Below are 13658 nucleotides of genomic sequence, written 5' to 3'. Positions count from 1 at the left end.
GGTTGTAATTTTCAAAACTCCTCAGGTATATTGTGATGCCTTGGAATGGTTGTTTGGGAAATGCAAACAGAGACTCGAAGGCACTTGTGCAGTCCTTTCCAGCCTCCATAACCATTACATCTGACACAGAGCTTTGAAAGGATTGCTGTAGTGCAGCCAGGGCCAAATTCAAACAGCCCAGCCCGAGGTGTCTCTCTGAGCCCCACAGCCTGGAGACAGCAGCAGCAAGGAAACCACTTCCAGAGGAAATGCACAGCTCAGAGCCGGGTCGAGCTGCTGAGCTGTGCCTGCCGTTCTATTTCCATACGAATGGATCTCCACATTTCCATGTGGGAAATGTCAGGGGCTTGCAAATTATCCACAATCATTCCCATTAAAAATTTTTGAATCACCTTGCTTTCTGTGAGGAGCCAATCTCTGTTCCCATGGAAACAGAAACAGCAGCCTCTGAGCATCCAGCTTGGTTTGTTGCAGCTCCTCTGGCCCTTCCATGGCTGTGGCTGGGAGCTGGTTCAGCATGGCCCAGACCCTACACCATGGCTCTGGTCAGCTCTGAAATACACACCTTTTGCTCCTTTTAAAAGGAGCTGTTCCAACAGCCTTCCAAAAGCACTGTTTCACAGTACATGACAGGCCTGCTGGCATTTTGCTTCAGTAAAATCGATAATTAATACAAAGATTAATTGCACAAGCTCCATTCTTACCCCTTATCTAACATTTCATAGCAGTTTCAAATAGAGGCCATCCTGGGAAGGTGGATCCTGTTCTGCTGTTTTACCCAAGAGAAAGATTTTTTTTTTACCCAAGAGAAACAAAGCCTTTGCCATAATCACAAAGAATATGAATGGATTTTTTTCTAGAATTAACATTGTGATACTTTGTATATCATAAAATTGTTTGTGTCATAGGAACATGGAGTCTTTTTGGGCTTGGTAGGTGCTTAAACTTTCCTTACCCCTGAAAATGTTTCAAAGACAAAAAAAGAGAAGAGGAACTGTGGAAAAGTGCAGTGTCACTGGAGCCTTGCATAGTACAAACAGGATCTGGTTGTTCTTGGGAGAAAAGTAGAAGTACTTTGTGAAAGAGAAAACAAAATTATTTGGGTTTCTATCTCCCCTTCTTGTCACAATTGCTTTTGCAAACTTGTCCAGAAATGCTAAATGCACACGTTGCTTTTTTTTAATCTTCTTTAGCAGTCAGATAAGATGACACATCTCTGGCTGATAAAGCCAAGAATGTTGCCACTGGACATTATGCACATTGCTCACATCTCCAGGAGCTGCTGTGGGTGACCCACAGTAAAAAATAAATGTACAAAACACAGAAAGATAGAACATTTTAAGTTTTAATCCAACAAATGAAGAGGGTCTTGACACAGTAAAATACCACTGTATTGCTAATGCTCTACAACTGTACATTAAAAATAATTACTGTCTATAGATGTAAAAATAGCAAGTTTTATGATAGAGTAAAACACAGTATAGAAACCATTCAAAATCAAGTAGAAACCTCTTAAACAACTGAGGCATTTATGTAAGTATTTCTCCAAAGGTATTAAATAAAACACAGTTAATACTGACTCTAACCATCCCCCTACCTTCCCCACACTCTGTCCTAATTAAATGGATTAGAAAAATAGTAGTCTCAGTCACTACATTTTGCATTCTTCCAGAACCATTTAGATTCTCCATTTTCTTCAAGTACAGCAGAACAACTCTTCACAATACAGTACTACCCTGAAGTAATTTATTTCCCAACGCTATAGAATTTTGATAGCAAGTACTTCACATTAATTTTGAAGGCCCAGGAAGTTTGCTGGAGGGCAATTAAATTCTGAATGCAAATTATTTACACAAACATTAGTGTACTGTAATTACAGCATAAAACTTGCAACGCAGCTGATGAGTGCTTTTAACAAATGAAAGAAAGGGAAGAAAAAAAGATTACAAAATAAATAATCTAAAGTTCTTCATGGTAGAAACGTTCATCATGAAGCTGCCTACCATAATCTGTTGCTTCGCTGTTAAGAAACAAATCCTGGTTCTTAAGAATTTCTGCTTCAGAAAGTTTTTTATCATCATTCAAATCCATCTCTTCAATGAGGTGAAGAGCCTATAAAAGAAAGAGAATACCACATGCACCAAGTTAAAACAATTCTGTATTTTGCTTATTTACATATTATAAAAAGAGGGAAGTTTAGCAGTAAAATGAAGAACCAATTGCAGAGTATTTTAGCTGTAGCTCATTCACCAGTATTTCATAGTTCAAAGCTGACAGGTTGTGCAGCAGCTCTACTGCACCTCTTATTTCTGAGAAATAGAAGTCCAGGTATTACATGGGCTTTGTTTTCATTTGCTGAACATCTACAAATACAGTGATTTAGAGAATCCTTCTGTTCCTACTTTTTCTGATTGGTTTGGCTCAATGTAACTGAGCCAAAAATAACAGGGACTAACGTCAGCCAAGTGGATTTTAAAAGCACTCTGCATGGCAAAAGCTGAAAGATTAATACGACAAACATCTTGGCCAACACATGTCAATTCCTGAAAATGGAATAGATAGTAATTTTTCTATTTTTATGCTGTTTAGCTACTGGGTGTCTCAAGTAATTTTGAAATGCTGAAATGGAACTGTGCTATTCAGCTTTCAAACAGCAGTTTATGACTGAAGTCAATGCCACCATCTCTCTCGGACAGATGACTTTGCTAAGCCTTTATATTAACCAAAGAAAACACCTAGCACACTAGAGAAACAAATCAAACAAATTATTTCTTGCAGAACTGAGCTATTACTACAGCATGGCCTTGCTGTAAGCTAAAATTTGAACGATAGCTAAGAACAGCTAAAAAAAGAACCAAACAAAGCAAGCCAACACAAGTATGAAATAGAATCAGCACTAGTGAGAATTCATGTCAGAACAGAGCTATTTCTGTGAACTAAGGATTGACCACAGCCAGAAAAGGCTATGCAAAGGCTCACAGATCCCCATTTACAAAAATACTCAGAGCCAGTGAGCAGCTCAGCCTCTACCAAGCTCACCCACGGCAGCACCCAGGGCTGCTGCTGCTGCTGCCACAGGGCTGCTCCTGTCACCAAGAGCCCAGCAAGGCACAGGGGGAGCTCAGCAATGAGCACTTGGGCTGTGCTGTATGACACAAAGCAGCTCCTCTCTTTCCCAGGAACATAAAGCCATGGCAAGACCTGGTGCTCCTGCCATTCTGAACACTAAAATCCTTCAGGGTAAAGGAAACACATGGAAAATTTAGCTGAGAAGTTACTAGCAGAAAGGCAGAAATCCTCTCTACTGCAGTCAAGGACTGCAAACTGCTACAAAAAAATAAAGCAGCTAAAATGAGAATCCACTTAAAAGCTATTATGCTGTTCTACCCCTGATTAAACCATTTTAATTATCATCATCAAAGTTTGCTTTACACCATCTTGAATCACAGAGTACTTCCATTTTCTTGTACTTAAGACGAGTTTTTAGTTCTACAAATTATGATGATTTATCCAGTTAGAAGAATCACAATCAATTTCTCATTACAAAATTATGCAGCCTCTTTTGGTAGAGCATCTCATTAGATTTACCTACAATAACTAAAAAATGACTTATTAAAATTCTGTACCCTTGAGTCAAAGCAGATAAGCTATTTAAACATGTACAAAACCACTTTGTTAATTTACAAACATTTACACAATTAATAGGAACTTTACATCTGCCTAATGCAGTTAAAGGATCTGCATTCCTTGTCAAAGTGAAAAGAAGTTAAAAATACATGCAAATATCTACTGACATTCTTTTTCAATGACTAAGACATTATAAATCAGAATGCTTCTATCATTTTGCTGTCATACCTTCAAAAGTCTCCCGCAGTAATTAAAACCTAAGCAGCAGTTGAAACACGTACCTCCTCTTGTGCAATACCCTGATTGTTGGGTACTATCCAAGACAGCAGCTCTTGAGGGTTGAGTTTTCCATCCTGATCCTTGTCATAGTCATTCACAAACCGATCCTTCTCAACCAGTATCCATTCTGGATCTTCCCTTGCAGCTAGTAAGACACAGTTGTCAAGTTTAAAGCCACTCTTCACCTTAAAGCAGAGGTTTTCACCTTTTCTCCTAAGCAAATTCACTTAATCTCATAAAATGTAACATAAAAGTCATGTCACTAAACAAAACCAAACCTTAATGGGCAGAGGAAAGTGGGGAAAGCAATTTCATTTCCTGTTGGTATTTGTTTATTTGCACACTTGTTTTATACTTACCCTATGTACAGGTATTGCATCCTGCAGCCTAGAGCAATCTTAGACTTGTCATTAACTCTTCAAGGAATTGAGAAGTAATTCATCAAAATTATTAACACTGCAGACATGCATGAACTGGCTTTCTAAGCCTTATGAAAGTCAAAAGCAGGTAAGTAACAGTTTAAAAATAATCACAATTCTATCGTTACAGAACAAAAAGCATGAAGTCTCTCCTCCCTTTCCAGCATTTGGTTTTGCAAGTAGATTATCCCTTTATGTCACAATTCGCCATACACTGTTGCCACAAACCACGAGCTAATTATGAAATCAGAGCCCCCATGCAGCCTATTAGTCATTTTAAAGAGTGCTGCAGGAACACTATCTGCAGGAGAGATGGCCACTTGGAGAAAAGCTGAAGTAGTTGGTACAATTACAGCTGATTCTCAAGTCTTGCTAACAAGTTGTAATGACAAAGCTGCTATCTTCTCTATAACTGCAGCAATTTCATTCCTTTCCAACCACTTTGTATAGACTGGATTGGAAAAGCTTTCTTTCATGTTAGAGCAGGAAAAAGAAAAAGAACCCTGTAGTTGCATCAGAGATCTATTGTTTTTACTGGCTCTGACAAACAAAGATAGTTACAAAATATGAAATTCCAGGTGGCTGATTAGAGTGGCGAAAAACAGATTATTCCCCTGGTACTTCAATATTCTCATGTGTCTCACACAATTTTCCACAGCTAGGATGCCATTTTAGAATTAGCATTCCTTTGGGCCAAGCAGACTTTCCACGTAATTGAAGTTACTGGGCTTTTTGGAACAGGAAGAGTTATTTGCCCTAGCTTTTAGCAAATCTAATCCAGTGTGTAAAACACTAATTGATAAATATTGAAAAGCATCAGGTAAGTGTCTTTTTTCATGTTAAAGAAGTAATAGATTAAGTTGAAGGAAGGTCAAGATTGGGAAAAAAACCCAAACAAACAGAACAGTGAAAGCAGCTATGAGGCTTCTGATACCTGGTACAGTGAACTGACTCCTTACACTTCCCCTCCACCTCTCTCACAACATCCACAGCTCAATCCTTCCAAAGCAAGGCTGGCAGCTGCCTGCTCAGGCTGCTCAAGGCCAGGGAAGTTTACCCTTACATCCCTGCTGGCTGGGTCTGCAGATGTGCTCAGCTGCCAGAACTGCACCTTAGTTCAGCTGCATCCCTTGTGATCAGCAACTCCCTTCAGTCTTTCAGAAAACAAGAAGCAACTTGCAAGGGAACTGTGCAATGGTTTACACACAAACCACCACCAAGGACACATGGGGCAGACTGAAATAGTGAGTCCACTATGCCCAGTTCCAGAAAACAGAATTTTTCCAAGACAGAAAATCTTACAGAATCTGTAGGTGTGAAAAGCTGAAAATAAAGGTGCATCCAATTCACCCCATTCCAAAAGCTTTTGTTAGTTCCCTCTTTTATGCCCCTTCCCTTTTTTCCTTACTTGGGTCTCTTCTGTAATCACCAAGGAATTCTTCCAGGCTAACAAATCCATCACCATCTTTATCATGCTCTTCTAAAGCCTCCTGAATGACAAAGTCCTTTTGTATACACACAAAGAGCAAAATTAGAAACTCAGAATCAAGAATCATTTTAGAGCAATGATGTATTCCTTAAATGAAAGACTCCCTCATTTCACATCTCTTTTTGTGTTTTATGCAGACTAGTGCAGTAATTGCTTCCTGTGCTATAAAACAGATCTGTCCTTAAGAGTTTAGAATGTCACATTTCATGAAAACCAAATCTGAAAGGTGTCCAGAGCTGGAATCCTTCAACACAATTCAAAACTGCAAAAGCAGCTGAGAAACATGAATATGTACAAAGCTCTATAAGCTCATTTCATTTTTCTTTTCTCATCTGGTGAATTCACTAATTTGCATTTTTGCAATTTAAATTAATTATTAGGAGAACTGGTTAGTCTTTTGTCCACCAAAGAGCCAAAACCAAAAGCTAAAATCTCACTGATGGATTTGCAGCCTAACAGAGCTGAGAGGTGGCTATGTCAGTGCAATCCCAAAAGTTCAGGATACTTATGCAATTCTAGTTTTTGAAACAGATTTCAAAGAAAAGCATTGAGCTCCTGCTCCAGCCCTAACCTCCAGCACTGGATCCAACACACAGTACCTCATTTTTCATTTGGGCTGTACAAGCCATATCCATAACTGCTCCAACCCCTGTGGCACTGGGGCTAAGGACACACATTGAAAAGATGTTGCATCTACACACACAGGCTGTTAAAGATGCTCCCCTAAATCTTACCATCATGTACTCCACTTCTTCAGGATGTTCAAAAGCAATATATTCATCCACATTCAGAGCAGGAACATCATCTCTATTAGCTTTTTCAAAACGTTTTTTCTCCTTTAAATGAAGCTTAGAAAATAGATTTAGTTAGAGCCCTTATTGGAAAGGAAAAACAACATTATAGTCGTTGGCTGTAGCTCATTAAGATATTAATTGCTTCACGTTACCTACTCATATTATACTGATGTTAAATTTTCACTAAAAAAGAGTTCATTGAGAGCAATAAGAACAATACTTTTAATTAAGGTGGTTTTATTCTAAGAATCACATAAAACCTTGCTTTTTTCAATTTAAGGAGCCATTTAAAACACGCTTTTAGCCAAGGCTTAAAAGACACAAAAGAGAGATAATGAAAAGACCAAGAATTCTCATTTTCATATATGTGTGTCATCTTCTAAAAGTCACCAATTCCCAAAATAACCAAGCGGAGTACAGTGATTATAATTAATGGCAGCCATTGCAAATTCCAAAATTTACATTTTAAGGGCATTTAACTTTGTGGATCTACATCTTATTTATGTCAAGGGCTGACTGCAGTTCAAAGAAGGTTTTGAAAGATCCTATGTGTAAAATGTCTTTTCTGAAGCCATTTTAAGGCCAGGCTCCTTTACTACAGGACTGCTGTCCATTACACCTGGTCATTTCAAAGAGAAGCCCATTCTCTAACCTGTTTTAAATATATGTATTAGCATGCCTTTAACAAAGATATATCTGCAATAAGCAGGCAAGTTCTTACTGTGAATGTCTTGCACTTCTGATTTCCGTCTTCCAAATGTGCAAAGATTTCCCTTTTTTTTCTTGTTTCACTTTGTGCAGTGTCTTTAGACAAAACACAGCCCCACACCACTGACAACCGATCTGTGCTCAAACTGCACATGATGCGAACTCTAAAAATCTTGGAAACTTTACATTAGGTGTGTTGTGCTATCAGTGTGACTGATCTGGGTAAGGGAGTAGCCAGAAAATCAGAGATCATAAATACTTTACAAATAACCATTTGAAATTGTACTTCCAGTTTATATCTTACCTATTGACACTTGTCTCAAAATTAGGCTAACACAGAGCATAACATGTAATAAATTAAGTATAAGATCTTTACTACTCTGCAAAATAGTTAAATATCCTCTTAAAGAAAAGCTGACCTTAGCTGAGAGTTTAACTAGAAATGCAGTCCAGAAAGACTGACTACAGAAATTACTATACTGCAAAGTAAGCTGGAATCATTGAGGGACAGTCAGTTTTCCAGTGTTTTTTGGGAAGTGATGAACAAGGCTGCCACCTTCTGGTAAATTCCTGTGGTTACTTGATGTCAATTTTAAACTGTATCTTATTCTTCCACCTTGATTAGAGCAGCACTACTAATTTCCTTACTACAAACGTAAGGAAAATGCTGAAGGTGGCTGACCTGTGATGCTTGTACAATGCTGCTCATTTATCATCTACATTGGAGAAGGCAGCAAGCAGTAAAATTATAACATAAATAAGCAGTTCTATCCCAGCTTATGTGTCTATAGCTCTCTATGTATCTACGATGGCAACGTCTCAAAAATTGTATCAATATTTTGACTGCAAGTTCCTCTGAAAGTCCTGTGGTATTTAAAAGTATGTAACTATTCACTTATGTGACAGCCCAAGCTTTACAGTTTGTTTCTTCAGTGTGTAAAATCCTCTATTCACTATACTGGTTTCACTTCTGCTAACACCCTGTATTATCTACTACAACTTTACTAAAAGCAGACAAAGCAATCCTCACAGAAAAAAAAAAAGCAATCTCATGCCAGAATAGTCTGAAAACACATTCTCTTTTTGGGAGTCATTTACATGTACTTATAAATGTGTAACTTGAAAGCAAACAAGTTTTGCCATGTGGTGGTTCTTGGTGAACCTTTTCTCCCTGCCTCTCTTGCCTCCCTTTCCCTGCTTAAGCATCTGCTTTCAAAGATGAGACTCACACACAACCTCAGTGTTTAAATATCCATTTACACCTACAGGAGTTGCATTTTCATTGCTTAAAACTGTTTGAATTGCTATTGCTTTCTCTGTGGGTCTCTAATGCACAGGCAATGTTACAGCAGGCAACACTGATAGCCCACACTGAGTGCTTGAGCAGTAACTGAAAAAGTGGCTGGAACAGAGCAACAAAGGTGTTAAAGAGCTCCCTTCTGCTCCAACACCAGTGGTACAGCCCCTGCTGAGGGCAGGACACTGTCAGGCTGTACATCCCACCCAAGGGATTGCAGCCTTGGTGGAAGATTGTGGCTGGAGACCATGCTCTGTTGTAAGGCTGTCAATAGACTTATGCTCCACTCAGCCAGCAAAATACACTCAGGAGGTACCATTTCATTGTGTCTTTATTTTGTCGGCAGCAGCTTTAATACTCCACTGCTTTCCTTTAATTACTCCCCTATCTCAGATAGCACAAAGTGTTAAAACATATGCCAGCTGCTCTGCTTTCTCTACCCATCTTGTTCCGTCACGATAAACAAATCTTGCTGCCTTGGGCCAACAGCTCAGAGGAGCTGATGCTGAAACATTTTACCTGGCGAAATGATTCTTCTTCTTGATCCTCCAGGACAGTGTTCTCATCAAAATCAATTTCACGATCATACATCTGCAAATTATACTCCTTCCAAGACACCAATCCATCACCATCTTTGTCATAGTCATTGAAGTGTTGCTTAGCTTCTTGTGTAACATAATGCTTAAAAGACTGCTGTATCCAGGAGCTCAGCTCATCTGTGAAAAACATTAAAAATAGAATAAAATCAGAATTCATCTGCACTATAAAAATTGTAAAGATACCACAGATCTATTCTGTCTGGAATATACTTTGCAATTCAGATGTAGGCACATAGACAAGAGGTTACTTAAAGCAAACCAGTCTGTTTCCTCCATGCTCTGCCATTTTCCAAGGTAACTGAATGAGGGAACAGATCACAGCTACAGATTTCATGGGATTTTTTAATGATTATGTGGCCATGTCTTTTCAAATCTGAAGCAAATCAACACTCTAACAGCATTTTTTTTTCTCCAGAGCTTTACAAAAATGATGCTGAGTATGGTTTAGACAGACAACTCTAAATGTAATTTGGTACACCAAAAAACCATTGTCCCCATCACTTTGGGGTTTCTTTTGAAAAACCCACAAACTGAAATGAAAGTTAATTCAGTGCCACTGCCTTAATTACCAAAAATAAAAGATTAACTATTTATCTAAGATTAGCTATTTTACCTTTACTTGGGGCTGCATTCAAGCCTTACACAATTTGGAAATGTTTTTAAGCTGCTTGTTTTTATAGAAATGTGGCTAAAAGAAATAAAACTTAACACACCAATGAACTGATAGAAACACATTAAAGTTACTTCATTTAAAGAAGATTGGGAGAACATATTCTCTCAGTATCTCTCAGTTATTTTCAGGTGCCTGGAAGGGAAAAACATCTTCCTCTGCATTGCAAAAATTATACATCTTAATCAACTCAATTGAAATGCTGCTCTGAAGAGTCATGAGTACTAAAAATTCCTATAGAAATCACTACTTTGATGTAGAAAAATCTTACAGCATGCTTTAAATACTAAAGTATCTTATCCTGTCCTTCTTGGCAGAGGTGTCAATAGAACTTTATTAGGTTTATTTAAACATCCTTGAAAAGCAGCAAGAGATTTTAAAAAATACATTTTGAATACTGAATTTATATTAGCAAAGAACCAGCTTTCTAACAGATTCTGTGAACTGACTGAACATGCAGAGGTGTGTGTGCCACCAAGGCTTGTGCACAAAGCAGCACTGCCTTACAAGAAACTGCAACATGATTTCTTAAAAATGGGCAACATTAATTAATGGTTTATTTCCCAGCATTTAAGGCATGAGGCATAGCCATGTGACCACATAACGTCCCATGCCATTAATCAGAAATACTTAATACTCCAGCATTAGAGAAGTAGCATTAATATATTCCATCTTCTCTCACTGGCAGCCTCCAAATGGAGGCATCACTAATAAGGAAAAAGTTCTCAAGAATTGTGCAATACACTGAGGAATAACTGAGCTCAAAAAGCTTCAATACCATAAGTTTCTCAGTGTAAAAATACATTCCACTGTGAGTTTTACCCTTGGGATGTGAAAGGAAGGCAAGTTTTCAATAGACTGAGAATCAGATGCAATATATACCATGAGGATGGAATACAGGTGGAATTCCTATACTTCATATAGCCTTTTTCCCTTATAGCCTTCATGCTGTGAAGTGCCTGTGGTGTAGCACGGGGATTACTCACCCCACCAAAGGCACAGACTATCTCACCTCTACACAGTCCATGCAGGAACACTGAAATAAGGGAGCAGTTGATTAAATTCAGTGTATAAAATGAAAGGGAATTCAAGAGATAGTCAATCTTGTCTTTAAAAATGTATTTTGTCCTCTCACCTAGAAAGCTTCCTGCGTATTTAGTATAGTTTTTAATGAAATATTACTGTTCTGGCATTTGACCAGGGATTCTGCTTGCTTTGTGTGTGCACACGGGAAAGGCTTTTTTGTCAAAATCACAGCAGAACAAACAAAATGTTCATAACAAGTTTCAAAATTAAATTAAGATTGTCATAATGATTTACTGACAGAAAGGGCCTGACTTTACCATGGAGTTTGTAAGTTTGACTGACAAAAACCTGTCTGAGAAGAGCCATTTGATACTGTATTATGATGAAGTATGATCCCTCAATGTCACTTGATGTCACCAGGTACTGAAGCACATGTATGCGGTATTATAGCTGCAGTACCTTCTTGGCATCTTAAACCAAATCTCTGATTTGCATGTAACAGGATTACAGACATTGAAACCCACTTGATTCCAAGTAGCTTCAGAGGTGTAAGGAGTAAGTACAAGTGCAAAGGTGATACCTTCAATTTGGTACTGCTCTGACCCACACTAACTCTTGCTGGCCACTCTTCTTCCATCACAGAATGGGTCAGCTTGGAAGGGACCACAGTGGGTAATCTGGTCCAACCTCCCTGCTGAAGCAGGGTCATCCCAGAGCACACAGCACAGGATTGAGTCCAGAAGGTTCCTGAGTACCTCCAGTGAGGAAACTCCACAACCTCTCTGGGCAATCTGTGCCAGTGCGCAATCTCTGCACAGGAAAGAAGTTCCTCATACTGAGGTGGAACTTCCTGGGCATGAGTTTCAGTCTGTCGCCTCCTGTCCAAGTGGTTGGCACCACCGAGCAGAGCCTGCATCCTCTTGGCACCCTTCCTTTAGGGATTTATACACATCACTGAGGTCCCCTCTCAGTGGCCTATTCTCGAGTCAAACTGAAACCTTAGGCACTGAGATGGCCTCTAGATGAGCCTGTCGGTGTTTCTAACTCACTGTGAAGGGATAGTGATGTTTTCCACGGGGATTCTCCCCAGCACAAGAGCCACGGGCTGTGTCACGGGTAGAGCGCGTTTTCCTCCCCGAGCAGCCCGGCCCGCCCGGCCCCCGCCGTTACCCTCGCTGAGCAGCCCGTCCGCGTCCGCGTCGATCTTCTTCACGATGTTCTTCAGCCGCCGCTGCTGCTCCTCGGGGCTGAGCCGCGCGTACTCCTCCGCCTCCTCCTGCGGCACAGCAACGCGCCCGATCAGCGGCCCTGCCCGCCCGGCCCGGCCCGGCCCGGGGAACGCGCCCGCCCCGCGGCCCCGCCGGAGCTGCGGCCGGCCCCGCCCGCCCCCGGCCCACCTGCCCGCCGAGCAGCGCCTCCCGGTCGTACTCGGCGCGGTGCTGCCCGCTCGCCGCTCCCAGCGCCAGCGCCAGGCCCAGCGCCAGCAGCAGCGGCCGCATCGCGCCGCCCGCCCACAGCGACCCGCGGCGAGGGGCGGAGAGAGGGCCGGGGGCGGGCGGGGGGCGCGGCGGAGGGTCGGGCCCAAGGCGGGAGGGTCGGGCCCAAGGCGGGAGGGTCGGGCCCAAGGCGGGAGGGTCGGGCCCAAGGCGGGAGGGTCGGGCCCAAGGCGGGAGGGTCGGGCCCAGGTGTCGCCTGCGCGCAGCACTCGCGGTTCGGGAACGTCAATGCGGCTCTGTTGCCCAGGCCTTTCTGCTCTAGCAGCGGAAGGCACCAAATACCGTCGGGATATACTGACAATTACCCAACATCTGAACATCAGTGAGGCCTGGCAGGCTGAAGTGGCTGCTACCACAGTCTGCCTGAGTTAAAGGAGCGTTTGGACATAGTATGAGTGACTCTTGGAGATGCCCTGCACAGGGCAGAGTTGGGCTCGATGATCCTGATGGGTCCCTTCCAACTCGGCATATTCTGTGATTGTATGTTTACAGGATTTCAGGCAAGCATCAACAAATGCGATAAGAGGAAGAGGATCAGGAAACAAGGCATGCAAAAGTTTTATATCAGAAGGAACAAACATTTGTCTTGCTTGAGGGTCCAACTCACAAGTTACACGTCTAAGGCAAAGCAAAAGGGAAGCGAGGCTTTGTAAGAGTTAACGAGGTGGATCAATACAAGTTTTAATAACTGTTCAACACAGATAATAGAAAGCTGTAAAATAAATTTAACCTCATTGACCACTCAGACAAACTGAAAATACATCGAGTAAATGAACAGGGGCCTCTCCAGGAATATCATTCCTAACAGCTGTCACATGAAATTGGGATTGCTCTGATCCCAACCCCGCTGGGGTCAAATTAATCATTCTTACTGGTTTGAGATTTATGTAGGACCATCGTTAGATTTGTTATTTCTCCTTTCAATACAAGGATATTTTCAAAATTCCTCCTTTAACCAGAAAGAAGTGAGATTAACCTACCTGGGCTTCCATAAACACAATTGTTTAGGCAGAGTCTCCAGTTAATGGAAGTTGCTGCACTGTCCAGTCCCTTCTGTGGCAACAGCGCTGGACTGCTCCCGGTTCACCTCCAATTCTATTAACTGTGAAGAGCTACGACAGTTCATTTTGAAGATCCAAGAGTAAAATACTGCAATAAATCAGTAAACGTGTTACTGCAATTTCCTGCCCATATAAAAAATGTCTTTCCATTAAAAAATCTAATAGTGAGTTAAGTCTAATACCTTTTATTGGT

The 13658-nt window shown here is 41.0% G+C and overlaps 1 protein-coding gene across 2 annotated transcripts; it reads right to left on the bottom strand.

Annotated features, from left to right (window-relative positions):
* Nucleotides 1-1329: 1329 nt before the first annotated feature.
* RCN2 (reticulocalbin 2) lies at nucleotides 1330-12465 on the bottom strand. 2 transcript variants are annotated; one of them, XM_085070954.1, is made up of 7 exons: nucleotides 12306-12465; nucleotides 12079-12184; nucleotides 9133-9329; nucleotides 6549-6662; nucleotides 5734-5830; nucleotides 3909-4051; nucleotides 1330-2112 (listed from the first exon to the last, which is right to left on the bottom strand). In XM_085070954.1, the coding sequence occupies exons 1-7, from the start codon at nucleotides 12405-12407 to the stop codon at nucleotides 1960-1962; spliced, it is 912 nt and encodes a 303-aa protein (XP_084927080.1). In that variant the 5' UTR covers nucleotides 12408-12465; the 3' UTR covers nucleotides 1330-1959. The 2 variants fall into 2 exon arrangements, with proteins under 2 accessions (XP_084927080.1, XP_084927081.1); XM_085070955.1 differs by having other exon boundaries at nucleotides 6549-6650.
* Between the last annotated feature and the right edge of the window lie 1193 nt (nucleotides 12466-13658).

The sequence above is a fragment of the Lichenostomus cassidix genome, chromosome 10, assembly GCF_008360975.1.
Source record: "Lichenostomus cassidix isolate B80296 chromosome 10, HeHo_3.0, whole genome shotgun sequence".
NCBI classification, from domain to species: domain Eukaryota; kingdom Metazoa; phylum Chordata; class Aves; order Passeriformes; family Meliphagidae; genus Lichenostomus; species Lichenostomus cassidix.
The sequence above is the reverse complement of the archived record's forward strand: the minus strand, read 5'-3'. Positions and strand labels throughout refer to the sequence as shown.

What these genes read in the sequence shown, in the direction of transcription:
- RCN2 (XM_085070954.1), bottom strand. Translation starts at nt 12,407, where the DNA reads ATGCGGCCGCTGCTGCTGGCGCTGGGCCTGGCGCTGGCGCTGGGAGCG. An exon ending in GGACGGGCTGCTCAGCGAGG is followed by an intron (nt 9,330 to 12,078) that starts GTAACGGCGGGG and finishes TGTTTTTCACAG; the next exon opens with ATGAGCTGAGCTCCTGGATA. An exon ending in TGATTACAGAAGAGACCCAA is followed by an intron (nt 4,052 to 5,733) that starts GTAAGGAAAAAA and finishes GTGTCTTACTAG; the next exon opens with CTGCAAGGGAAGATCCAGAA.